The sequence below is a fragment of the Camelus dromedarius genome, chromosome 9 (assembly GCF_036321535.1).
Source record: "Camelus dromedarius isolate mCamDro1 chromosome 9, mCamDro1.pat, whole genome shotgun sequence".
NCBI lineage: Eukaryota > Metazoa > Chordata > Mammalia > Artiodactyla > Camelidae > Camelus > Camelus dromedarius.
Window position 1 is genome coordinate 68,428,884 of NC_087444.1, and position 27,022 is coordinate 68,455,905.

Genomic DNA, 27,022 nt, shown 5'->3' on the forward strand with positions numbered 1-27,022 from the left:
CACAATTAAGTGTCAGGGGCAGAACTGAAACTCAGGTCACCTGATTTCCCTCTCAGCATTTTGTGCTGTACAGTCACCCTCAAAATGATCACAGAGAAACAACCAATGCAAATGCAATAATATTTAATAACTGGCGATAAATTAACCCAAGAAGACAAAAGAGCAAATATACATAGGAACTTCATAAATACAAAACACACAAAAGTAACGGAATTCAAAAAACTACTTAACAGAAGGACTCTTGCCCAGTCCCTCATGGAATGAGGTCTCCCCAGCAGAGAGATCCAACAGTCCCATATTCATGGAATGTCAAAGCGGGCACTGAAGGTTCAAAGCAGGCGTTGGAACCTGTCAAGGGACAGGGAGGTTTCTGTAACCACAGAAGTAGAAACTGGTCCATGGTACGTGGTGGTCAACGACCAAGGTCGACACGGAATCCAGTCTTTTCCTGCCAGCCCGGGGCCCTGGAAGATCTTAGGGCGACACTTCCCACGGAAATAGAGCGGCTTCCAGGGGGAACTGGTTCTGGCCCTGGGAAAAGGGCGCCTCTGGCACCAGCGCAGGCGGGTGGAGGCTGAGAGACCCGCCGGGTCCAATGGGGCAGCGGAGGAGGGCGGCGCCCGCAGCCAGGCGACCTCGCAGCTTCGGGTCCCAGGCGGGGCCGCGGCGGGATCACAGACAAGGTCCCGAGTTTGCCACCAGCCGCAGGTCCCACGCGAGCAGGCGCAGGAAGTTGAAGATGACTCTGGCTTCATGACACCGAGGCGACTCCTGGAACCCGGGAAGGAGGCAGAGCCGGGCTGAGTCAGGGCCCCCCCCCTGCACTCCGTCACCGCTCCAAGGCGCGCGCCCGGCCCGTCTCAGCCTCACACCGTCCTCCCTGCGGTCTAACCGCTTGACCGCCCGCTCCACTCACAGCTCTGCGAGTTTTGTGACGCCTCCTGGGCGGCCGCGGGGACTTCCTCCAGGAGCCTGGCCGGACCAGCTGGAGCTGGAGGGGAACCGCACGTAACTTGAAGACGGCGAAGAACGGAGCCTCCCTCCCAGGTGGCTCCGCCCCTCACCCTCCCAGCCGCAGACCCAAGCCCGGATTAGGGGACACCGAGCGAGCTGGGAGGGGTGCGGGGCCAGGGCGGGACCGGCACTCACGCAGGCCGCCACGTCCCGCCCCGCGGCCGTCAGCAGCTCCAGGGTCGGGCCGACGCCGGGGAACAGCTCCGGGCTCGGCAGGCTGCTCAGCACGGCCTGGGCGTCGGCGAGGCCGCGGGCCACCAGGCGGAGTCGGGCGCAGGACTGCGGGGACCGAGCGGCAGTTAGATGGGGCCGCGCTCGGGGCCCAAGTCCCCAAGCCCCTGCCGGCCGCGGGCCTCACCGACGGCGGCGGAGGGTTCCTCCTCGGGTGGAACGAGCAGTTGCGCGGCCTCCAGCTCAGCGTCTCTTCCTCCTGCGGGACAAGGGCCGGGATGATGCTGGGGATCCTCGCGGATTCCTGCACGTGGATCGGAACTGGCCCTCAAGGTTGTGCTCATCGTGTCCTGACCAGAGAGCTCTCTGAAGGCGCGAGGCAGGCCTGAAATGCACCTGCGCTCCAGGTGCGGATCCTGCGCCGGGACGTGGAGCCGAGTCCACCTGAAGGGGGCGCCCCTCTGTGACAGCCACTAAGGCCCGGTATGAGCTGACCACCAGGGCGGCTGGAAAGATGTGATCTGAATTCTGGACCCCGAGATCCAGGATGCGCCTGCTGGACGCTAGGACAAGAGGGCCCCTCGGGACAAAGGTTGTCGTCTCGGGACCCGGGGGCCCAGGGTCCGGGGGACAGAGGCGTGTGGGCATCACTCACATAGCGGTTCCTCAGGGCCTTGGCTGCCTCCAGTGCCCGGGGATCCAGGGAGCGGTATTGGGAGAGGAGGCAGCGCCCGGGAGCCTCCACACCGGGGTCCACCGCCACGCCCGCTGTCACCAAGACCCACAGCCCCATGGCCACCGCGGCTGCGCCACTCGGCCCCATCTCTGCTCCTGCAAGAGGCGACAGACGTCAGGGAGCCCAAGGAGAAAGCCCCCAAGTCCAAGCCCCTGCCTCTGGTCAGACTCGCAGAGGGATTGACGCTCAGAGGGCGGGCACTGAGCCCTCTCAGGGGGAGAGACAGGATGGGCCCGGACACCTACTCCTACCTTCAGCCTCTCTCCCCTCACTCCTCACCTACCATGTGTCTTCGGTGCCACTTGCTGCAGCAGGGCCTGCCTTCCAGTGTCCCCTGGGTGGTGTCCCGGGTGGTGTCCAGATTGTTGTCCACCTGGGACAGTGGTACCTGCACCCTCCATGGTGGCTCTTAAGTGAGGGGCTGAGAATGATGAGCAGCCGGGCTTCCCCATGCAGGTTGTTTCCCAACGTCATTGCTGGCCATTGATCGGCCTGGAGAGTTGCAGGCATGGTGTGAGGACTTTACCCGCTCGTGGGACAGTGCCAGCAATGACTCTACCCAAACTCTTCTGCCACCAGTTATTGTTTCTGTCCCTTTCTGTATCCTCTTGCTTTCTTTTCGTCACCCTCGGTTTCCTTATCTCTGTTGTATAATAATAACCAGCCCTTATACAGTGTTACTGTTACTAGGCCTTGTTCTAAGTAATTGATATGCACATGTCTCATTTAATGCTCAAAAAATAACACTGCCAGAATTTTTCTACCTCCAATTCATGGGTGGGAAAACTGAGCCACAGTAAAGGGAAGGAACTTTTCCAAGATACAAAGTAACTGGCAGAGGCAGGATTTGAATATATACTCAGTCCAGCCTCAAAGCTTGGTCTAACCCATTAACTCCCCCTATATATCTAATTCAATGCCTCCTTCTCTCTCTTCACTGTCTGTCTGTGTTTCATTCCATTTCTCTTTCATCCCTCTCTTTATGCCTCCCTTTTCTCTCTGTTGCTCAGTTCCTGGTTTTGTCTCTGTCCATGTCTAATTCCATCTTTCTTTTTCTAGCAAGCATTCAGGCCAGGGTCTTTCTGTCTGTCTCTGTCTCAAGCAGTCTCTTTGTTTTGAATGAAAAATGAAATCTACCACTTATCTTGATAAAATTAGCAATGCAGGATCATTGGTTAAAGCTTGAAAAATATAGACATAATATAAGGGAGGAAAAAACCCACCCATAACTTCACCACCCACCTCTCTCCCCTCACCCCAGCTCTGGAACAATTTTTCCCATGTGTAGAAATGTTAAACATATTTATTTGTGCATATGTTTTCTGATTATCAAAGTAACACATTCATTATAAAGATACAGTCAATACAAAAACATACAACTTGGAGAGTTAAAGTCTTGAATCCCACTTCCTGGACGTAATCTTTTTAGTCATCAGTTACTATTCCTCTTTTTTTTTTTTTTCTCTCTCTCTCTCTCTCTTTCGATGAACAATTTCTCTCAAATTGAAACCAGGCTGTATAAAGTTTAGCAGCTTGCTTTTCGTGTCTTACCATTATCTCTTTTTTTTTCTTTTTCTTTTTTAACATTTTTTATTGATTTATAATCATTTTACAATGTTGTGTCAAAGTCCAGTGTAGAGCACAATTTTTCAGTTATACATGAACATATATATATTCATTGTCACATTTTTTTCTCTGTGAGCTACCATAAGATCTTGTGTATATTTCCCTGTGCTATACAGTATAATCTTGTTTATCTATTCTACAATTTTGAAATCCCATCTATCCTTTCCCACCCTCCGCCCCCTTGGCAACCACAAGTTTGTATTCTATGTCTGTGAGTCTATTTCTGTTTTGTATTTATGCTTTGTTTTTTTTGTTTTTGTTTTTGTTTTTGTTTTTTAGATTCCACATATGAGCGATCTCATATGGTATTTTTCTTTCTCTTTACCATTATCTCTTGTTTGCATTCCCCCACATCTTTAGTTATATTGTATCAGTGAAGGTCCCTGCAGGAAACAGATGGCCCAGTCAGTTTAGGGTAACTTGAGGTGGGTTTAATACCAGGAGTATTTACAAACGGATTGGATAGTGAAGGAAACAGATGAGGAGTAGTGCAAGGCCTTGGGACCCACATGCATGAGGGTCTATCATCTGTAGGCCTGAACAAAAGGGAGGGAAGGGAGTGGTTACTTGACCTGGAAGGGAGGGGTCAGGTACACAGGTGGAGGACACAGAGAGGTAGTGGTTGCCCTGAATGAAGGAAGCCTGGGGAGTAAATACTCTAACACTCTCCTTCTCTTCTCTCTGGCCCTACTCCTAGGCTCCCCATTGGCTGCACCCAACAGAAGCCAAAGGCCAGCTTCCTGGGGCCCAGAGGTGGGTGGAGAAGTGGGAGGGGCAAAAGGGAGACATCCCACCTATACCACTAGTAAGGCTTCCATTCTAACAGGATTATTGAATAACCATCCCCTATTGGTGAACATGAATGTTCTTTTCAGTGTTTTGTTAAAGTCATGGTTCTCAAGGCTAGGGGTGAGAAAGGAAGTAATTTTTCATTCTTTTAACAGTATCTTTCATAGGGCTGAAGTTTTATATTTTTCCATCTCATTGATTTTCTTCTTTTATGGATGATGCTTTCATGATTTTAATAAGTCATCACCTTGGTCCCTTACATTTTCTCCTATTTTACATTCTAGGAGTTTTATAGTTCTGCACTTCACGTTTAGGTCTATGATACGTTTTAAGTTAATTTTTGTGAAATGTGTAAGGTCTGTATCTAGGTTTTTTTTTTTTTCCCCTACGTGAAAGTTCTTTCAATACCATTTGTTGGAAAGACTATCTTCTCATCATTGAATTGCCTTTGTTCCTTTCTTAAAGACCAGTTGACTTTATTTGCATGGGTCTATTCCTGAGCTTTCTATTCTGTTCCATTGATTTGTCTATCCTTTCATTAATATCACACTGTTTTGATTAGTGTAGCTTTATAGTAAGTCTTGAAAGTCAGAGAGTGTCAGTCCTCCAACTTTGCTCTTCTCCTTTAATATTGTGAAAGCTATTCTGGGCTTTTTGGATCGCTGTATAAACTTTTACTTTGTCAATATTTACAAATTAACTTGCTGGGATTTTAATTGGATTGCAAGGAATCTATAGATTAAGTTGGGAAGAACTGACATCTTGACAATATTGAGTCTTCCTATCCAAGTTCATAGAGTATTTTCATTTTTAGATGTTCTTTTATTTCTTTCATCAGTCTTCCTCATATAGATCGTGTTCAGTATTTGTTAGATTTGTACTTAAGCATTTCATTTTTGGGTGGTGCTGATGTAAATGGTCCTTTTTTTTAATTTCAAACTCAAATTGTTTATTGCTATTATACAAGAAAGAAATGGACCTTTGTATATTAACCTTTATCTGGCAACATTGCTATAATCACTTATGATTCAGAAATATGTTTTTAAATGCATAATATTAAATACACAGGACTATGAAGGAAACTGACTATATTGAAACACAGTTACCAAAACATAAAAGCAATTTTGTGATAAGTAATACATATGCCTTTTTATTAATGTATTAAGTAACAAGATATTGCAATGAGTTTAATAACTACTATACTTTTGTGGTAGTAATGAGAGTAAATGATATTTCAAGATGTGTGCCACATCGCTAACATGTTATGAAATATTTATGACTCCTTTTAGTGACAAAGTCACAGATTCTGCTAATACTATTGTGGTTTGTTACTTACATTCATCATGGAAAGAAATGCTAAATTTCAGTTAAGGTTAGTGAAGATGGAAATGCAGCTTTTTCTCATGTAAGTTCACCCTCTCCTGAATCCTATCATGGGGTGGTCCACGAACCCCAGGTTAAGCTAGATTTGCAGCAGTTAAACAGAATGAAGTAGATCTATATGCACTGACATGGAAAAACTTTCAAGGCATATTACAGAGTGAAAAAAGTAAATTGCTGAACAATACACATGGTGTGACACTCCTTGTGTTTATAAGTACTCACACATGCAAAAGCAATTCAGTGGAGAAAAATCGCCTATTCAACAAATAGTGCTGGAGTAATTGGACACCCATAGGCTAAAAAAATGAACCTTGACCTAAACCTCACATTAAAATAAAAATTAACTCAATATGTGACATGGACTTAAACATAAATTATAAAGCTATAAAACTTTGAGAAAGAATTATGAAAAACCTCTTCAGGCAATAGGAGGTGCTGGAAGCAGATTGAGGGAGGAAGGAAAGCAAAGTTGGAGTATTTATTCTCCCTTCTGGTTCCCTCCTGGCAGGGATAAGATCTGACAGTGGCTGGGTTCCTCTGTCTCCAGCCACACATCTCACCTAGGATGGTAACAGCTCTCCGTGTTGCCAGCCTCCAGGTGCATCACCGCCCTTTGTTGATTTCATTAATCCTACCCACTTTTTCCCAGGTTAAACATTTGAATAGGTCCCCTGCTTCCTGTACATATCGTTTTTTCCGGAGTTTGTTTAATTGAAATTTTTACTGAGATCATTGTAAGGTATCTCTGGGAAGCACATGGGAACCGAGGAGATGATCATGCATGCTGTTATAAGAAATAATACAAAGAGATCCTGTACACTCTACCCAGCTTCCCCCAGTGGTCGCATCTTACAAAATTACAATATTACAACCAGGAAATTGAAGGATACAATCCACCCGTCTTATTCAGATAGCCCCTAGATGTTCATCTAAATTGTTGCATGTATCAATTGTTCATTCCTGTTTCATACCAGACTTTGCTTAATCGTTCACCCTTTGAAGGACCTCTGGGCTGTTTCTACTTTTCGGCTATTACTAATAATGCTGCAATGAACATTTGTGTTCAGATGACTGTGTGGACATCAGTTTTCATTTCTCTGGAATAAATACCCAGGAGTTCAATTGCTGGGTTGATGTGCAGTTGCATGTTTAGTTTTACAAGAAGCTGCCAAACTGTTTTTTGGAGGGGCTGTACAATTTTTACATTCCTGCAGGTCACTTATGAGGGATCCAGTTTCTAGATTGTTTTTTAAGTTTTGCTCACAAATAAGTTCCCCAGAGCTTTTTTTGTTGTTGCTATTGTCTCCTAAATTCTTGAAGCAGTTTTCTTTTAATAGAGTAAACATCTCAAACAGTGGATCTCAAGAAACTTTTCTGCGAGGATGATATTTGTCTTTGTCCAGTTGGGCTGCTTATAACAAAATACCACAGACTGGGGAGCTTAAAAACAACAGAAATTTATTTCTTACAGTTCTGGAGCCACGATCAAGGCACCAGCATGGTCAGGTAAGAGCTCTCTTCCAGGTGACAAAATTCTCATTTGGTCCTCACATGGTGGAAGGGGGCGAGGGAGCTCTGTGAGGTCTCTTTTTAGGAGGACTAATCCCATTTTTGAGGGCTCCATCTCATGCCTTAATCACCTCCTAAAGACCTCCACCTCCTAATACCATCACCTTTGTTGGTTAGGATTTCAACATAACAATTTTTGAGGGGACATTCAAACCACAGCAGCCTGTATTAAATGTAATTTGTGATTGCACCTAACTCAAGCAAATAACCTGCATTGCAGTGCCCAGAGTTGAATCACTGATTATTGAGAACTTGCATCTGGTACTTTCCTGTGTCCAATCCCACTGCATTCCACTCTTCCTGCCGTTATCAATTTTACTTCCAGTTCTTCAGTCTTTGAAGACACGTGGTTTCACTTCAGCCCCATCATGTGTATCAGGACACTTTTGGTAGCAAAAATAAAAAACAAACAAACCAAAAGTCCAACTCAAGCTGGCTTGAACAATGGAGAACTTATGGACTTATAAAACTTAGAAGTCCAAAATTAAGGTGAGGCTGCAGGTAAAGTTTGATCCTGTAAGACATAGTGAAACTCCCAATTTTGTTTTATCTTGTTTTTTATCTTTCAGGTCTCCCTTCCACTGGTGGGAAGACTGCTTACCCTTATAATTCCAAGATGAGTGCTAGTGATTCCCCTGGCTTCACACTTCATCCTTCTCCAGTAGGAAGAAGATAGCGTCTTTCTCCCAGGAAGTCCAGGATTGAGATTCATTCTGATTAGATTGGCTTAAGTCAAATCCCCAACCCCAAACCCAATCACCGTGGCCAGAGAGATGAACTAAAGTAAATGGCTGCAGCCAGGTCACATACCCCAATCCCAGGAATGCGGGGGGGTGGTCAAGTCACCTTCCTAAAACCATTTGGATCTGCAGTCAAAGTGGGGGATGCTGGGATGGGTGAGGGGAGAGGTAACAGAAGCTTGGAAAGTTTGCTGCATGGACACTTTGGAGGAAACTCTTCTAATGTTTCAGCAGAATTTCTCACGTGCTTTTTCAGAGTGCTTATGTTTCAACAACTTTGATGTTTCTTAAAACTTCTATGCCTTGGAATAGGAAAATATACACTGAAAAACAAAATAAGTTTCTCATATTAATGCTGAGGAAGACATATACCTGAAAAACAGCCATTACTTTCCTGCAATTATCAATATTTATTAATGAACTTAATTATAATTAATTAAAGGTGGTCTCATATAGGAAGCTTGGCTGAACGTGCCCTGAACATACCTAAGCTATTCTGCACATGGATAGATCTGTCTATATAGATGAGAAATGGCAACACTAACCCAGACAGCCTGGGATCATATCTACAAGCTGTGTGATCTTGGGCAGACTCACAGCCTCTCTGTGCCTCAGTTTCCTCATCTATAAAATGTCAGCCAGTGAGAGGACCTACCTCACAGTGTTGCTGGGAAGAATAAAGCAGTAAATATGTGAGAAGAGCTTAAAGCAGTGCCAAGCACACAAGAAGTGCTCAGTATGTATTAGCTATAATTATTATTGACAATGGTTGAGAAAAACATGTCTGCAATTCCAACTTTCAACAGCAAACTAACAATAGTTTTATAATTGGTAAAGGCATAAATATCACTTAATAACAGACTAAGGAGGCCAGAGAGAGCTTGTCTAAGGTCTTGATGAGGAAAAAACCTGAGAAAACAGAGGAGAGCAATATTCATGCAAAGAACAAGATATAAAAAGACAGGGAGAGAAAGACAGGATATAATGACAAGAAAAGAGTGATTGAAGAGAGAGCACAAGAAACCCTAGTATGAACTCCTGCAGGGCAGGCACTTGTATGGGGACCTCTGCCATGTTTGCAGCTTCCAACAGGAGGAAATAGTCTGTTTTCAGTTCACTCTTAGAGTGTGAAAGAAAGAAAAACACACAGAAAAGATAAACAGAATCCTCAAAATGAACAGTAGTAATTGACCCAGGAGAGAGGGTCCGAGCAAAGTCATTGTTGACACTGTCGCACAAGCAGGTAAAGTCATCACACACTGGCCAGGATCCCACCCGGCCAGCAGCCAGCAATGGATGACGTTGGGAAACAACCTGCATGGGGAAGCCCGGCTGCTCATCATTCTCAGCCCCTCACTTAAGAGCCACCATGGAGGGTGCAGGTACCACTGTCCCAGGTGGACAACAATCTGGACACCACCCGGGACACCACCCAGGGGACACTGGAAGGCAGGCCCTGCTGCAGCAAGTGGCACCGAAGACACATGGTAGGTGAGGAGTGAGGGGAGAGAGGCTGAAGGTAGGAGTAGGTGTCCGGGCCCATCCTGTCTCTCCCCCTGAGAGGGCTCAGTGCCCGCCCTCTGAGCGTCAATCCCTCTGCGAGTCTGACCAGAGGCAGGGGCTTGGACTTGGGGGCTTTCTCCTTGGGCTCCCTGACGTCTGTCGCCTCTTGCAGGAGCAGAGATGGGGCCGAGTGGCGCAGCCGCGGTGGCCATGGGGCTGTGGGTCTTGGTGACAGCGGGCGTGGCGGTGGACCCCGGTGTGGAGGCTCCCGGGCGCTGCCTCCTCTCCCAATACCGCTCCCTGGATCCCCGGGCACTGGAGGCAGCCAAGGCCCTGAGGAACCGCTATGTGAGTGATGCCCACACGCCTCTGTCCCCCGGACCCTGGGCCCCCGGGTCCCGAGACGACAACCTTTGTCCCGAGGGGCCCTCTTGTCCTAGCGTCCAGCAGGCGCATCCTGGATCTCGGGGTCCAGAATTCAGATCACATCTTTCCAGCCGCCCTGGTGGTCAGCTCATACCGGGCCTTAGTGGCTGTCACAGAGGGGCGCCCCCTTCAGGTGGACTCGGCTCCACGTCCCGGCGCAGGATCCGCACCTGGAGCGCAGGTGCATTTCAGGCCTGCCTCGCGCCTTCAGAGAGCTCTCTGGTCAGGACACGATGAGCACAACCTTGAGGGCCAGTTCCGATCCACGTGCAGGAATCCGCGAGGATCCCCAGCATCATCCCGGCCCTTGTCCCGCAGGAGGAAGAGACGCTGAGCTGGAGGCCGCGCAACTGCTCGTTCCACCCGAGGAGGAACCCTCCGCCGCCGTCGGTGAGGCCCGCGGCCGGCAGGGGCTTGGGGACTTGGGCCCCGAGCGCGGCCCCATCTAACTGCCGCTCGGTCCCCGCAGTCCTGCGCCCGACTCCGCCTGGTGGCCCGCGGCCTCGCCGACGCCCAGGCCGTGCTGAGCAGCCTGCCGAGCCCGGAGCTGTTCCCCGGCGTCGGCCCGACCCTGGAGCTGCTGACGGCCGCGGGGCGGGACGTGGCGGCCTGCGTGAGTGCCGGTCCCGCCCTGGCCCCGCACCCCTCCCAGCTCGCTCGGTGTCCCCTAATCCGGGCTTGGGTCTGCGGCTGGGAGGGTGAGGGGCGGAGCCACCTGGGAGGGAGGCTCCGTTCTTCGCCGTCTTCAAGTTACGTGCGGTTCCCCTCCAGCTCCAGCTGGTCCGGCCAGGCTCCTGGAGGAAGTCCCCGCGGCCGCCCAGGAGGCGTCACAAAACTCGCAGAGCTGTGAGTGGAGCGGGCGGTCAAGCGGTTAGACCGCAGGGAGGACGGTGTGAGGCTGAGACGGGCCGGGCGCGCGCCTTGGAGCGGTGACGGAGTGCAGGGGGGGGCCCTGACTCAGCCCGGCTCTGCCTCCTTCCCGGGTTCCAGGAGTCGCCTCGGTGTCATGAAGCCAGAGTCATCTTCAACTTCCTGCGCCTGCTCGCGTGGGACCTGCGGCTGGTGGCAAACTCGGGACCTTGTCTGTGATCCCGCCGCGGCCCCGCCTGGGACCCGAAGCTGCGAGGTCGCCTGGCTGCGGGCGCCGCCCTCCTCCGCTGCCCCATTGGACCCGGCGGGTCTCTCAGCCTCCACCCGCCTGCGCTGGTGCCAGAGGCGCCCTTTTCCCAGGGCCAGAACCAGTTCCCCCTGGAAGCCGCTCTATTTCCGTGGGAAGTGTCGCCCTAAGATCTTCCAGGGCCCCGGGCTGGCAGGAAAAGACTGGATTCCGTGTCGACCTTGGTCGTTGACCACCACGTACCATGGACCAGTTTCTACTTCTGTGGTTACAGAAACCTCCCTGTCCCTTGACAGGTTCCAACGCCTGCTTTGAACCTTCAGTGCCCGCTTTGACATTCCATGAATATGGGACTGTTGGATCTCTCTGCTGGGGAGACCTCATTCCATGAGGGACTGGGCAAGAGTCCTTCTGTTAAGTAGTTTTTTGAATTCCGTTACTTTTGTGTGTTTTGTATTTATGAAGTTCCTATGTATATTTGCTCTTTTGTCTTCTTGGGTTAATTTATCGCCAGTTATTAAATATTATTGCATTTGCATTGGTTGTTTCTCTGTGATCATTTTGAGGGTGACTGTACAGCACAAAATGCTGAGAGGGAAATCAGGTGACCTGAGTTTCAGTTCTGCCCCTGACACTTAATTGTGTACCCAGCCTCCGTTTAGTCTTCTATGCCATGATATTATTACACGTCCCTTGCCATGAGTAATACACATTGAAATAGTGCTCGTGAAGCTTCCAGCTGAAGTCACAGAATGATCTTAATAAATGGTCTCCATGAAATAATCACACACATAAAAGTGCAAACAATTGTACTTTTTACATTCATCGAGATCTGGGCAGGATGGGTAATCTTTGTGGCCAACTGCAAAGCCTGTTTCCCAAGATCACACAGCTAGTGAGGAGCCCCCAAGTCTTCAGCTCTCGATCACATGTTCCTAACCACTCCCTGAGCTTTCTTTCTAAGAAAGACATTATGATGTCTAGGGATTTTGAGATAATAAGTTAATTTTCAAAATTCATTCTTGTTTCATTGTCTCCTCCCCTGAGGTAAGGCCTCCTCCAAGTGACAGAAACTGACCAGAACACCAGGAGTGACTTGCACATCCCTGCTATTGATTTTAAAACATTTTTGCGTATCAGACCTCAAAGATATTCCCCAACATGGATTTCAGTCTACCCTCTCCCTGGAATTAAAATGAGGGAAAGAGAGGGTGGGAGTAACAGTCAAAAAGGACTCAGCAACTTCTGTCCAAGAAATCCATCACTTCCAGGTCCAGGAGGTCTCGCTACAGTCAGGCTGGAGGGTGCAGTGGTTATTGCCTGATGCCAGGCAAAACTCAGTTAAAATCCTGCCCTCACTAGTTATTTGCTGTGTGACCTTGAACAAGTCTCTTAACCTCTCTGAGTCTCTAAACTTCCATCTGTATTTGACATGTAGGCAAAGCACAGTAAGTCCTTGGTGCTATTGTGGGTATTTAACCACGTTGTGGCCAAGCCTCTGTGACAGGGTGAGACATACACCAAAAGTGGGGGTGGCGGTGGTGTCTGTTTTCCTTTTGCACTGACTGTTCCCTTTTCGCAGAATGCTCCCCCTCGGATCTTCACAGAGCTCCCTCCCTCACTTCCTTTAGGTCTTTCCCTAAATGTCATTTCTCAGACACCTCATTTAATGCAAACTTCCTCCCGCACTCTGCTCTCATCCCTGTTTCATTTTTTCATTTTCTGTTATCTGACGTTCTCTGACACAATACACACCACAAGCCTAACTCCCCGACCTCCACTGTGTGTTCCTCCTCTCTAGTAAAAAGCTCCATGAAGGATTGTGGTATGTCTTTTTCTTTTTTCAGTGCTCTTGCCCTGGCACCTTGAACAGGGTCTGACCCAAAGTGGTGGCTGAATAAATATTTGGTGAACGAATGAAGGTGTTTGTCACAAACCAAGCTGGTTCCCTTGAAGGCTTGGTCGGCCCGCAATTCCAGAGCAGAGCCTCCTGTTCCTGGGTCCTTCTATGCCTGGACAATTAGAGATGTTAGTGCGGGCTCCCCTCCTCCCCCATTCCATCTTTGTCTGTACCAGGTTGCAAAAGGTGGGGAGGAGCTGGTCTTCTCTCTTAATGGGTGTGTTTTGCCTTCTGACTCTCTCTCCCCACCCCCAGCAGCACCCCCAGATCTTCTCCCATCACCTAAACAGCCTCCCACTTGGAAGGTCCAGGTTCTTCCCGGCAACTCCTTCTAGGCGTGCTCTTTCCCTCCACTCCCTGCACTGGGGCATCCTGCAGAAAGGAATCCCTCTGTCCCCTCCCCACTCCAGTCCTAGATCTAGCCTGGCCACTGCACAAGGCACCCCCATGTGGGGCTGCAGCTGCCCCAGCCTGGATTTTGTCTTCAGAACGCACTTTCTTGGAGGTGAGCCCTAATGGATGTCAGTTTCTCTTTCACTCAGCTGCTCACCTGGCTCCCAGGCCCCGCCCTGCTCTGGGCTTTCCTGCCTGGGCCTCCCTGGTGGCCGGTGTCACCCTCTAGCTGTGTTTTCACTTTTCCTACATCAGCTGGGATTGCCCAGCTGCACAGGCTAAAAGCGGCACCATGGAGCTCAGGCAGGAATTAGACCTCAGACGGAGCTGGAAGTTCAGACACTCGGACAGAGCAGCGGGCTGAGGTCCAGAAGAGAAGACTGGGGTCAGAGACGTCAAACAAGACTGAGAGATCTCAGGCGACAGCCTCGGAGTGGACACTTGATCCCCCACCTGCTGACAGAGACCAGAGACCAGAGACCAGGAATGAAGCTGGGTGAGCTCCGACATCATTGCCCGGGACCTGAGCCCCACAAAACGCCCTCCCCTCAGTCCCCAGTGACCTACGTCCCCTCACGTTCCTCTCCTTCCACAACACAGGCATGACCTCGGGCTGCCTGCTGGGGCTGTTGCTGATGACCGCAGCGCTGACCAGGACAGGAGCAGTTCCTGTCCCCTCACCCCTCAGGGCCCTCCCGGGCACAAGGGGCTGCCACCTGGCCCAGTTCAAGTCTCTGTCCCCACAAGAGCTGCAGGCCTTCAAGAGAGCCAAGGACGCCTTTGTGAGTGTCCCCCAGCCCCGCCTGCTGTGGGCTCCCCTCCACCCCCGCGCTGTGGGTGCCCGGGCTTCCTCTGCTCAAGGGGGACCTGCTCTCCCTTCACCGGCCCCTCGCCCTCCCCGCAGAGGGCTGAGCCCTGTCCTCCTGTGGTGGTCGTGCCTCTGCCGTCCTTTGGACCTTCACCTCCCCTCCTCCTGAGGTCGGCCTCCCTCCAGTCTCACCGGGGTCTCCCCTCGGTCGTGCTGTGGGCTGACCTTGCTCTTGCTCCCTAGGAAGAGTCACTCTTGCAGAAGGACTGGAACTGCAGCTCGCGCATCTTCCCCAGGACCCGGGACCTGAGGCAGCTGCAGGTGAGTCCGGAGAGTCAGGCCCACCTGCCCTCACCTGGCCCAGATCACCTGGCTCTGCAGGCGGCCCCTCCCCTCCTCCTCCTCCCGCCTCCTCCTCTCTCCGCCCTGCCCACCTGTCCCCGACCCCTTCCCCTCCGCTGACCACATCGGCTGTGCCTCTCCCCTGACCCTGACCTTCCCCTTCAACTGTCCCTGCCTGTGTCCTCCCCACCTGCCCCTCCTCCCTTGTCCTCTCTCACATGCAGCTCTCCCCTGCCCCTGTCTCCCCGCCTCAGGTGTGGGAGCGTCCCGTGGCCTTGAAGGCTGAGGTGGCCCTGACCCTGGCCGTCCTGGGGACCATGGCTAACTCATCCCTGGGCAGCACCCTGGACCAGCCCCTGCACACCCTGGGCCACATCCACTCCCAGCTCCAGGCTTGTGTGAGTGCTCGGGCCACCCGCAGCGTGTCTGGGCTCTGACCTCCTGAATGTCCCTCTCTGTCCCAGGCCCTTCCTCACCCCCTCACACCCCCCTCCTCTGCCCACAGGTCCCAGCTCAGCCCACAGCAGGCCCCAGGCCCCGGGACCGCCTCCACCACTGGCTGCACCGGCTCCAGGAGGCCCCGAAGAAGGTGAGTGACCGCGGTGGGGAAACTGATGTCTGGGAGCAGCTGGGCGCCCAGGCACGGGGACCACTGAGCCATTTCCCCTCCCACAGGAGTCCCAGGACTGCCTCGAGGCCTCTGTCATGTTCAACCTCTTCCGCCTCCTCACCCGGGACCTGAAATGTGTCGCCAGCGGACACCTGTGTGTCTGAGCCTGAGATCTACCTGCAACCTGTTCCAGCATCTTACATGTTATTTGTGTATTGATGCATCAGAACCATTTTCTTAATTTATTGCCTGCAAGTCACTATTTTTGTATTTATGTGTATGAATTCTCAAACTCAGACCCAATAAAATGTTTATTTTTCTACCTTTTGTAAAAATTTTGCAAATAAACAATGAGGAAAAGATGCTCTTTGTGGTCTGCGACTGCGTGTGTGAGGATTGGTCTACTTTTGCTGCCCTAACAAATTGTCCCAAACTGAGCATCTCAACACAAGTTGAATTCCTTCTCTCACATTTCCACAGGGCAGTGATCGGGTGAGCTCGCCTGGTTCCCCTGCTGTGGGTCTCACAAGGCTGAGTCATAGTGCAGTTGGCTGGTTGTTTGGGAGGCTCTGGGAACCATCTGCTTGAAAACCCATCTAAGTTGTTGGCAGAATTCTGTTCCTTGTGGTGTCAGACTGATGTCCCATTTCCTTGCTGGCTGTGAAGGCCCATCCTTAACTCTTGGTGGTCTCTTTCTGGTCCTGGCACATGGACACTCTACCTCAGAGCCCGCGATGGTGGATCAGGTCCTCCTCATGCTTGGCAATCCCTCCCACTTCTCCTTCTGCCACATTCTCCTCTGCCTCCAGCCTGAGAATATTTTCTGCTTTTAAGAACTCATGTGTTTAGATTGGGCCCTCTCGGGTTCCCCGGGATAATCTCCATATTTTAAAGTTAATAAACCTTAATTACATCAGTACAGTCCCTTTGGCATGTAACATGAAATATTTATAGCTTCTAGGGATGGTCTGGGTATTTTTGTGGGATTATTATTCAGCCAAGCACAGTATATGTGTGATGGTGTGATGGTGTCACTAGGTTGCATTCTGTTACAAGTAAAGTAATAGTAACTAAAAATGCCTTAATAATGAGAATATTTAGTATAGTACAGGATAAGGTGCCTTGAGCAGCAGTGGCTGGAATATCTTCCTGCGTGGTCAGTAGACTTGATTCTTGGGTTGCTTTGGCCTCTGACCCACACACACCCTGGGTCAGTCTTACTCATGTCATTGCTTGTGTTCCTCTGAGCATTCCATGGCTGGCCCTCTGATTTGAACCCTCAGTACCTTTTTGGGATTCTGTGACTCTGTCACTCTTAGATCTCAGTCCCTGAGGGATTTGGGGATCACAGGTGTCAAGTCCCAGTTATGATACTTTGGATTCTGCTATCGATATGGCCTTGTGTTTGCAAGCCCTGGTACCTGCGGTATAATTCTCTTCTCCTGGTGTCAACTCATTTTTATTTATTAAGTGGTGTTACACTTACTAGTGTGAGTGAAGGGTAACCCAACTGTGGACTCGGACCTGAATTTGATACTCAGATGGAACATTGACCTGCCAAGTCACTTTTAGTAATACACTTGCCTTTCCTGGCCTCTAGAGTTCTTCATCTGAAAATAACTTAGGGATGCCTCTCTTTGAAACGTTCATTTATTCATCCATGCAACCATTCAGTGGTCTGTTCATTCTACATGGACAGTATTTCCTGGTTGCCTGTTAGTTGCCATTATTGGGGACACAGAGCCACAGGCTCTGGTCCTCAGGGAGTTTCAGACTGGGAAGCTGGTCATCAAAGTTTGAGGAATAGAAAGGAGGTCGATGTGCTGGAGTCCAGAGCTCCGCAGAAGGGCTGGGAGTGAGGTTAGACAGGTAGACAGAGACCAGGGCCTTTGGGTCTGTGAGCTCTTTAAGTACTGGGATATTCCTGGACGATACATAGGGAATCACTGCAAAGTTTTAAGCAAAGAAGCAACTGCTCCATGTATGTTTCTAAAAGTTCAGGCCTCGGAAGAGGAGAGCTAACTGGAGTGCCTAAGAATGGGTGAGGGAGTTTGTGTGTGAGGTGATGGTGGTACGTATTCATGTAAAGAGGGTCTTCTGTAGATTAGAAACCATATACATTAAGCAATTAGTATCTCACCTGACGGACAGAAGTATCTCAATACAATAAAGGAGATGGTATGAATTTAGTGGCTAAAAATGCAAACCCTGAGGTCAGAGAGATCTTAGAATCCCAACTTCTGCTCACTTCGTTACTGTATGACCTGGCGAGTCAGCTAAACTTTTCATTTCCAGTCAGTACAATAGTTCTAATATCCTTCCTCGTCGGGTGGTTGTGGGAATTAAATGTGTTAAATCTTGTCAAGTACTCAAGCACAGACCCTGGCACAACATAAGGACTCATTATTAAATCAATTTATCATCATTAAAAATTTTTTCTAACATGTGAGCTGTCAAATAAGAGAGGAAGCTTTATCCAAAGGCCCTATCTCTAAAATGGATAAAAGAGACACAGTTGTCAGCTCAACAAAAATTTCTCATGAGGTTCTTTTTGGCACAGCCCCTCCCCCACATCCTTTCGGGGTGAATCTTTATTGACCTAAACCAATCATGGGATTGGTTTGTGCAGACATGACTATGTGACTGCATCCGCCAGGATCCCAGCAGGATACCAAATGATCCAATGGGGTAAGGGATTTATTTAAGCAACAAAGTACAGATGAGGGGCATGGTTAAAGGAAACCGACAGAGGGAAGCCCCCAGGCCCAGCCAATAGCCAGAAGCCGTCACCATTCCTAAGCCACCAGAAGTGACATGGGAGGGAGTGGTTACTAGTCCCCCGACAGAGATTCTGGAATAACACTGCTGCCAGCCCACAGCCCAGCAGGGAAGTAGACAACAGAGTAAACACCCACCTGCTCTCTTCTCCCACCTCCAATCTTCTGCCGACACCTCCCCTTGCCGACCCCAGCTGGAAGACAGAAGGTCGGGGAGTCCCCACTGATGTAATCCTGGACCCAGAGCAGAGTGGAGAGTGAACCTAGAGGGAAAAGAGAGGACATGTGTCACAGTGATCCAATTTGGGCCCATGAGGAGGGGAATTTGGCCTGGAGGGAGGTAGATGCTCTCAGAAAGGTTTTATCGTGTTACGTGTGATAGGCTGAACAATGGCTTTCCCAAGGACACTCCTGTGCCAATCCTTGGAAACTGTAAATGCAACCTTATTTGGGGGAGGGAAAAAAAAACCCTCTTTGTCAATGTGATTAAATTAAGTATTTTGAGATGAGTGAGTTCACCCTGGATTATCAGGGTGAGACCTGAATGCTGTGACAAGCAGTCATTATGAGAGGCACAGAGGGAGATTACACATGCAGAAGGGGAGGTGGTAATGTTGTAACAGGGAAGAACAAATCTGACTCCATATTAGATCTGTTCCTTTAGCTCTAACCCTGTGCTCTGTTTCCTGGGCTTAGTCATGCTGGTTCTGCACCTTTTGTAGAAAAATGTTGCCTAGAGCCTGAAATATACAGGATAGCCTATTCTTAAGGCTCTGACCTTTAAGGATATAACACTTTCCCACTCATAGAAAGATGAAAAGTTGCAGAACAGAGAATAACATTTGTCTTGTTGGAGGTTTACGGGAACATGGTGACCTGACCTAGTGGACAGCTGTAAGAACAAAGGATTCAGACACCAAAAAGTTTGCAACAACGAACCACACCCACGTTCTTTTTTACTATAAGAGGAGCCTGAATTCTGACTTGGGTAACGTGGTTCTAGGCCACCATATTCTCAGTCTGCTGGCTTTTCAAATAAGGTCACTGTTTCTTGCCCCAACAACTTGTCTCTAAATGTACTGGCTTGTTGTGCAGTGAGCTTGGACTTGGTAATGATGTGACCAAGGAAGCAGAGGTTAGAGCTGTACAGCCACAAGCCAAGGAGTGCCAGCAGCCACCAGAAGCTGGAAAAGGCCAGGAATAGTTTCTCCCCTAGAGCCTCTGAAGGTAGCATGGCCTTGCTGATACATTGATTTTGGCCCAGGGATATTGATTTTGGCCTTCTGGCCTCATAAACATGAGAGAATAAATTTCTGTGGCTTTATGCATCAAAATTGGTGGTAATTTGTTACAGTAGCCACGGCAAACTTACACAGTTCATTACAGATATATGGACCTACTCTAGTCAATGCTGGCAGTAAGAGTGTGTTAAGTGGCTTATAGAAGGGTCAGGAAGGTTGAACAAACAGTTTCTGTGTTGACCATCAGGTATAACTTCAAGAGCCAAACCATGTACCAGGGCTTTTCAAGGGCCCACTACATTTCTAGGATCAGGATCCTGACTGCTTAATTAGAATTGGCTTCCACCACCATGATCAGGAAGGCAGCACAAACAGAGGTCAGTCACAATTATGGGACAACTGCCATCAGGAAACTGCTATGATCAGAAAACTACCACAGAAAGTGGACCCCTCCACAGTGATGGGGCCAGCAGAAGCAGGACTCCACCCCACGACCGTCATTCAAATCTTGCCTGAGTGCATCTGATTAGAGGAACCCAGATGTAACGCAGTTCCCAGCTGCACAGGAGTCAGAAATGTAGTTTCAAGCCTTTCAGCCCCTGCAAGTAGGACAGCACACAAGAGGAGAGCTGAAGTGAATGCAGAACACCAATGTACAATATTCAAGATAGGTTTCCTGATTGTTAATAGGAGATACTGTTGCAGAAAAATGTGTTACAGCTGGGTGTTACAGCTCAGTTGTGACAGCAAGCAGCACTGGGAGAGTTGGAGAACTCAGGTTTATTACACTAGCGGGCCCAGAAAACTTAACACTTCAAGCTCTGGACCCCATCTGTAGGTTTACACAGGCCTTTTATAGGCTGCCATTCTTACACTTTGCAACATCATATGCAAATAAAGTATAACAGAAGTTGACCAATCAGGAACAAGCTTTGTAGAAATAGCCCAATCAGGAGTGAGGGGAATGGACCAATCAGGAGTGAGAGAAATAACCAATCAGGAGTGAGCTCCATGCAAATAAAGTACTACAAATGGACCAATCAGAAGTTAGGGAAGTGGACCAATCAGAAGTGAGAGTAATAACCAATCAGGAGTGAAGGAAATAACCAATCAGAAATAAGATCAGGGAACCAATAAAATTTTAGGTGTAAGTTAGCTGCTTTAGAGGCAAAAAGTGAGCTAGAGGCTCTGGGCCAAGGAACTGGACGGTGCTGGGAGGAGAGCAGCGGCCTTGCCTAGGGGTCCAGCCGGTCTTTTTATGGGGCTTCCCGCCTCAACACTAGGAGGTCATTCCATCCCTTTCTTACCCTGGATGTTGCCATGTCTGCATGTGAAGCCTGGAACTTCAGCAGCCATCGTGGGATCATGAGGATCTGGGGATAAGCCAATTCTCTAAGACTAGAAGATCAGACAGGTGGAAGGAATCTAAGCCCTCCATACTTCCTTGATCTAAAATGCACTATCTTCCCTCCAGAGCCACCTACGTTTAGACTCCTTACTTGTGGCAACATACATTTTTCTTTAAGGCTTAAGCCCAGGTGAGATAGGGTTTTCAGTTATTTGCAGTCAAAGCTGAAGAAAACTGCTTTGCCTAAATTCACACCTCACTCCATGGCAGCCTGCATCAATGACTGATGAACATGGGAGTATAAAAACCCAGATCCTTCATCCCAACTCAAGACAATTCTGAAGGGTGATCCAGAGCTCCCACAAGGTTGAGAGAGGACTTGATCGGGAATGTATCACAGTTCAACTTCCTCTCTGCCCAATTCTGCTTCAGTCCCCTCTCTCCCACAGATGTTGATCTCAAAAGCCCTCCCTACCCTTCTCTCTGGGAATCCCAGCTATGACACACAGCTACTGAGAGGATGCTAGAGGCAGAAAGAAAGTTCCTGCTCCTCTCTTCTCTCATTGGCAGAACTTATCAGAAGGTGGCAAAGTAGCCTAGGAAAATGTAGTTTGTAGGCTTTCCACCCTATAATCACAGGGCAGAGACAAAGGAGCTTAGGGCTGAGACTAGATGAGTAATCAGTCCTCCCAATTTGCTCCTGAATTCAACAGTCCCACAATAACCTGTTGAATTCACATCTGCTGTTTGTGGCAGAAATAGCAAGTTCTTGTGGGCAACTTCTGCAGCATTGTTTGAGAGTCATTTCTGGAGGGCAAGCCTACAGCTTTCTCCTCTGATCCTTTAGGTGATTTTGTAAGTATATTGGTCAGGGTTCTCCTGAGAAACAGAACCAATAGGAGATAGATATAGATATAGATACAGATATATAGATAGAGTCAGAAAGAGAGAGACAGATTTATTTGAAGGAGTTGACTCACATGATTATGGAAGTCCCAAATCTGCAGGGTGCACTGAAAAGCTGTTTATCCTGGAAAGAGAGGATGTTGCAGTTCAAGTCCAAAGGCTGTCTGCTGGCAGAACTTCCTGTTGCTCAGAGAAGGTCACTCCTTTTGTTCTATTCAGGCCTTCAACTGATTGGATGAGGCCCATCCACATGCCCATCCACATGAAAATGACACCTAAGGGCAATCTGTTTTACTCAAAGTCCACTGATTTAAATGCTAACTTCACCCAAAAACACCCTCACAGAAACATCCAGAATAATGTTTGACCAAATATCTGGATACCATGCCCCAGCCAAGCTGACACATAAAATTAGCCATCACAGTAAGTGTCTAATCCATACTATTAAACTCCTTCCTGTTTAGAATAGCTAGAGTGGTTTATTTCTTCTAGAAAGGAACCCTGACTGATATAAATATCAGTCTCTTTGCAAGATATCTGCTAGCTGCTTCAAAGTCTTTCTCTTTACAAAGTCTCTTTGTGAAAGTTGAAGTGAGTCAGATAGATAGTCTCAGGTGAGATTACTGGGTTCAAGTCCCAGATCTGCCACTTACTAGATACGTGCCTTTGATCAAATCATCTAACCTCTCTGTACCTCACTTTCCTCTGAAATAAGGATAAAAATGACACCTAATTCATAAGGTTGTTGAAAATCTAAAGTTATTTAATACATATAAGCCACAGAATAATTCTCAGTACATCATCTGTGCTCAATAAATGTTAGTTTTACCACCACCATCATCATCGTCATCATCATCTGTTTGTGGTCCTGAAGCTTCATCACCCACTGGAGCTTAACAATTTCTCTACAAACACTAGAACATAGGGACTCCTGGCCAGTTTTTCCAAGGAATTTTGAACAAGGAAAGGGAAAAACCAGTAAGGAGGGGAACAGAGACAGACAGACAAAGAGATTCAGGCTGTGGGGGAATCTAGCTACAAAAATACATCAAGAAGAAAGGAAGAAAAACTTGTTTCTACATTGTTGTCAAAGAATACTTGAGTCCTGAAAAGTTTTTCTATCTTGATGAAAAATCTGCACTGTTTATGTTAGAACAAAAAATGGTATTTCAAAATCTTCAAGGCAGTTTTCAACCACCAATAGAATAATTGATACAGATGAGGATCATCCATGTATGTTAAAAGCCTTGAATGAAAGTTGTTAGAGCACAGGATAGTCACATAATCTCCAGTATCATCCCACAGATGACTTATTAATTAGAAGGAAGGAAAGAAACCTTTACAAAGGAGAAATCTGGCAGACTCCACCTTACCCCAATCACCGAAGGAGAGATAAACTGACATCATGTTCTTCAGGATGTGAGTCACTGAGGACACAACATCATCTCTGAATTATTCTTGGCCAAGAGGTTTAACCTGAATTTAAATCATGAATAAAGAATCAGACAAACCCAAGCCAAAACAGTCTACAGAACAACTAGCTTCAAGTCTTCAAAAATGTCAATGTCATGAAAAAATAAAACAAAACAAAAAGGCTATGGAGCTGCTCCAGATCAAAGGACAGATAGAGACATGACATTGACCATGAATTTGAAGAAAAATAAAAAGAACAAAGCTTTTATTAAGATAACTGGATAAATTTGAATGTGGAGTGTATATTAGATAATATAGCTTTGATCCTGTTACTATAATGTTAAAATTGTGGAATGTTGTGATTTATATAGGAAATGTCCTTGTTTCTAGGAGCTTCATAGAAAGTATTTAGCTGGGAAGTATTGTGATGTCTGCAACTTACTTTCAAGTGGAAGAAAGGAAGGTAGAATATTAACACTCTTGAATTGAGGTGAAGGGTATATGAGTGTTCATTGTACTACTTTTATAACTTTTCTGTAGGAGTGAAAGTTTTCCAAATAAAAAACTGGGGACAAATCAACAAGTTGTTTTTTTTAAACTTCTACCACATTCCAAACAATCATAACTTTTTTTTCCTGCTCCTTGGAGTGTTAGCTAGAGGCACATTTTCAATTCTTATTGAGTGCCTACTGTGTGCCAGGCATTGTTCTAGGCACTGGGTAAACAGTGGTGAAGAAAACACATAAAAATCCTTGCTCTCATAAAACTTTGACAGTCTTGTGGAAAATGCTTCTCAACCTGACATTTCTGTTATTCTCCACAGCAGCACGCTCACCATCTGGCTATAGGTGTGTGGCAAAGACTGCTACTGGACTAGGCTACATCCATTCTCCACTTCTTTAGTAACAGAACCCCGATTTAATTGCAGATGGCAATGTACCAGACTAAAAGATATTTACCAGCCTCCCTTGCAGCTAGGATAGCTAGGATCTTGGCATCAGCATTTCCTAGTTGTGTAACCTTAGTAAGCTATTTCACTTCATTGTGTATTATCCATTCATCCACAAATACCTGTTATAAAAATGCTAGTCTTCTGGGTCATCAGGGCCAGAGTTCATCAACAGTCATCAGGTCAGTAGAAACAATGCTCTGGATACAGACAAGCAAAGGCTGGTGGGTGGGCACACAGAGGGAGTCAGGGGGCTGCCAGATGCTGATGGAACTGGGAGCTAGGAAGACATCCACTACAGGGGTCTAGTGTACTTCTGTGTGTGGCTTGGCCAAGGCAGCTGCAGGACAGATATGGGCTGAGAATTGGATCATCAGCTCACTAGACAGCCAGACTCATGTCCCCAACAGTATGCCACACCATTTCCCAGCATGCATGTGCTTGGGGCTGTTAACCTAAAACAATAAAACAGCCAGTTATTTTACTAGTAAAGTAGATTTATTCAGAAGCAGCAAAGAATTGCAATTCAGGATGTGCAACTCTGGTGAATCACATGCAAGTCTCATAAAGCAAAGGAGAGGTTACTCTTTTATAGAGGAGAAGGGAAGTGGGGAGGGGCCGTTATAAACAAAAGTCCATTGGAGGAAACTGGGAGTTCCAAGTACAGTAACATCTCATTGGCTGAGTTGTGATAGCCTCTCATTGGCTGAGCCATTGCCAGACAAGGAGGAAAAATTCCTTCCCCCTGCTGGCGTCAGTAAAGTAGTAGCACTTCCTGCGGAAGATTCAAAGTATGTACCTCCTGATTCCATTTTAGTGAGGTTTCCCTTTATTAATTTTCACAGGGCTGAGGAGAGGATGTAAAAGCAGTGACCAGTCAGGGTACAGCCCAGGCTGCCTGAGGCTCCCAGATACCCTACTGCCACTGAAGTCAAGAGAGAAAGCACAGAGAAGGTGGAGAAAGCTGTACCCTGCAGTAATACGGCCAGCAGAAACCACACAAGACCAAGCAGGGGCAAAAAGAAAGAGAAAAAAAAAAAAAAAACCCACCCCAGAACCAGGAGAGAAAGCCCCTTTCTCTTACAAGCAACCTCTGGCGCCCTCTACTGGCCTGGCTGACACCTTCCTGACAGGCCAAAGAGAAATGCGTAGGAAGCCTAGCTCTGTTATCAAAGAGCAGGCAAAACCAGTAAATGCAGAACCAAGAAGCAAGACTTTTAAAATTTATAAAAATACCCTCTCACATTTTGGTAACTCCACATTATGAGACTCAGGCTTCCTCAGGTAAAAGGCAAAAAACACACTCCCAGATTCCCTTTCTCCTGGAATGTATTTCTGTATACATGTGACCTGGACACCACCAATCAGATGCTTCGGAAGCCACAGAAGCCACAAAAGCTTTGGTTCAAAAGCCAGCATAGCAGGGAGGGTATAGCTCAAGTGGTAGAGTGCATACTTAGCATGCACGAAGTCCTGTGTTTAATCCCCAGTACCTCCCTTAAATATAAATAAATAAATAAACCTGATTACCACCAAAAAAAAAAAAAAAAAGTCAGCCACAATAGCCAATAGAAATGAAAACATGTATCCACACAAAAAGTTGTACATCGATGTTCAGAGCAGCATTATTCGTAACAGCCAATGAGTGAAAACAACCCCAAAGTCCACCAATCAATGAATGGATAAACAAAATCTACCCATACAATGGAATGTCATCAGCCATAAAAAGAAATGAAGTACTGATACAATCTACGATATATAGATAAACCTTGAAAACATTATACTAAGTGAAAGAAGCCAGACACAAAAGACAAAATATTATAAGATTCTATTTGTATGAAATGTCTAGACTAGGCAAATCCATAGAGACAGAAAGTAGATTAGTGGTTGCCTAGGGCTGTGTGGGGAGCGGGGATTGAGAGGAAATGGGGAGTGACTGCTGGAGCACTACAGGATTTCTTTGGGGGGCAATGAAAATGTTCTAAAATAGACTGTGGTGAATATATTAAAAATCCATGGAATTGTACACTTTAAATGGGTGAATTATACGGTATGTGAATTATATATCTCAAGAAAGCTGTTACCAAAAAAATATGTAAAATAAGGTCAGAGGGAAATAGAGTATGAAATACATAACACAGTCTTGAATATAAAGCTCGGTGCCACTTACAAATCACTTGACCTTCCTTGAGTAGGTTGCTTCACTTTGCTGATCTTCAGTTTCCTCTTCTATAAAGTTGGAATAATAATAACACCTACTTCTTGTAGTGATTATGAGAATTAAATGAAGCAGATTATAGTAGCTGGAAGATAATAAGTGCTCAATAAATGTTGGATTTTGTTGTTTAAAAAAGAGATGTAATAGCCAAAACATGGAAGCAACCTAAATGCCCATCAGCAGATGAATGGATAAAAAAGATGTGAGATAGATATATATACACACACATATATATACACACACAATGGAATGCTACTCAGCCATAAAAAAGAATGAAATAATGCCATTTGCAGCAACATGGATGGAGATATCATACTAAGTGAAGTCAGTCAGAAAGAGAAAGACAAATATCATATGGTATCACTTATATGTGGAATCTAAAATATGACACAAATGAATTTATTTACAAAACAGAACAGACTCACAGACATAGAAAACAAACTTATGGAAAGGGAATGGGGAGGGATAAATTGGGAGTTTTAGATTAGTAGATACTAACTACTATATATAAAACAGATAAACAACAAGGCCCTACTGTATAGCACAGGGAACTATATTCAATATCTTGCAGTAATCTCTAATGAGAAAGAATATGAAAAGGAGTGTATGTGCATGTATAAGCGAATCACCCTGCTGTACACCAGAAATTAACACAACATTGTAAATCGACTACACTTCAACTTAATTAACTAATTAATTAATTTTTTTAAAAAAAGAAAGTACAGCCAGCAGGATTTGTTGATGAATTGAAAATAGCATGGACTATGTGTGAAAGAAAAAGAAACAGACAGAGAAAGTGAGAGAGAGAAAGACAGATCAAGGATGACTTGAGGGTTACAATGAAGCCTCAATTTCATCAACAGGAAAAGGAGGGCAATACTTACTGCATAGGGTTATGGGGAGTCTATACAATCATGGGAATAGAGCACTTAGCACATTTCATACACTGCTGTTATCATTATTTATTATGGGATGTGTTGAGACAACTCATCTAAACCCATCCTCTTTGTTCTGGCACCCCAAAATCCCTACATGTGTCCCCT

General features: G+C 46.9%; 3 protein-coding genes across 3 annotated transcripts; 2 read left to right on the top strand and 1 right to left on the bottom strand.

Moving 5' to 3' along the window:
- Positions 1-136: 136 nt before the first annotated feature.
- Positions 137-2,021, bottom strand: LOC116154724 (interferon lambda-4). The gene is made up of 5 exons (XM_031457494.2): positions 1,841-2,021; positions 1,373-1,444; positions 1,150-1,293; positions 917-991; positions 137-771 (listed from the first exon to the last, which is right to left on the bottom strand). Exons 1-5 carry the CDS (start codon positions 2,006-2,008, stop codon positions 673-675), a joined length of 558 nt encoding a protein of 185 aa, XP_031313354.1. The 5' UTR covers positions 2,009-2,021; the 3' UTR covers positions 137-672.
- Positions 2,022-9,698: 7,677 nt separating this feature from the next.
- Positions 9,699-11,582, top strand: LOC116154970 (interferon lambda-4). Its single transcript, XM_064489980.1, has 5 exons — positions 9,699-9,879; positions 10,276-10,347; positions 10,427-10,570; positions 10,729-10,803; positions 10,948-11,582. The coding sequence occupies exons 1-5, from the start codon at positions 9,712-9,714 to the stop codon at positions 11,044-11,046; spliced, it is 558 nt and encodes a 185-aa protein (XP_064346050.1). The 5' UTR covers positions 9,699-9,711; the 3' UTR covers positions 11,047-11,582.
- A 2,387-nt stretch (positions 11,583-13,969) lies between these two features.
- LOC105093312 (interferon lambda-3) lies at positions 13,970-15,418 on the top strand. The gene is made up of 5 exons (XM_010985161.2): positions 13,970-14,149; positions 14,419-14,496; positions 14,772-14,915; positions 15,023-15,106; positions 15,193-15,418. Exons 1-5 carry the CDS (start codon positions 13,970-13,972, stop codon positions 15,289-15,291), a joined length of 585 nt encoding a protein of 194 aa, XP_010983463.1. The 3' UTR covers positions 15,292-15,418.
- The last annotated feature ends 11,604 nt before the right edge of the window (positions 15,419-27,022 follow it).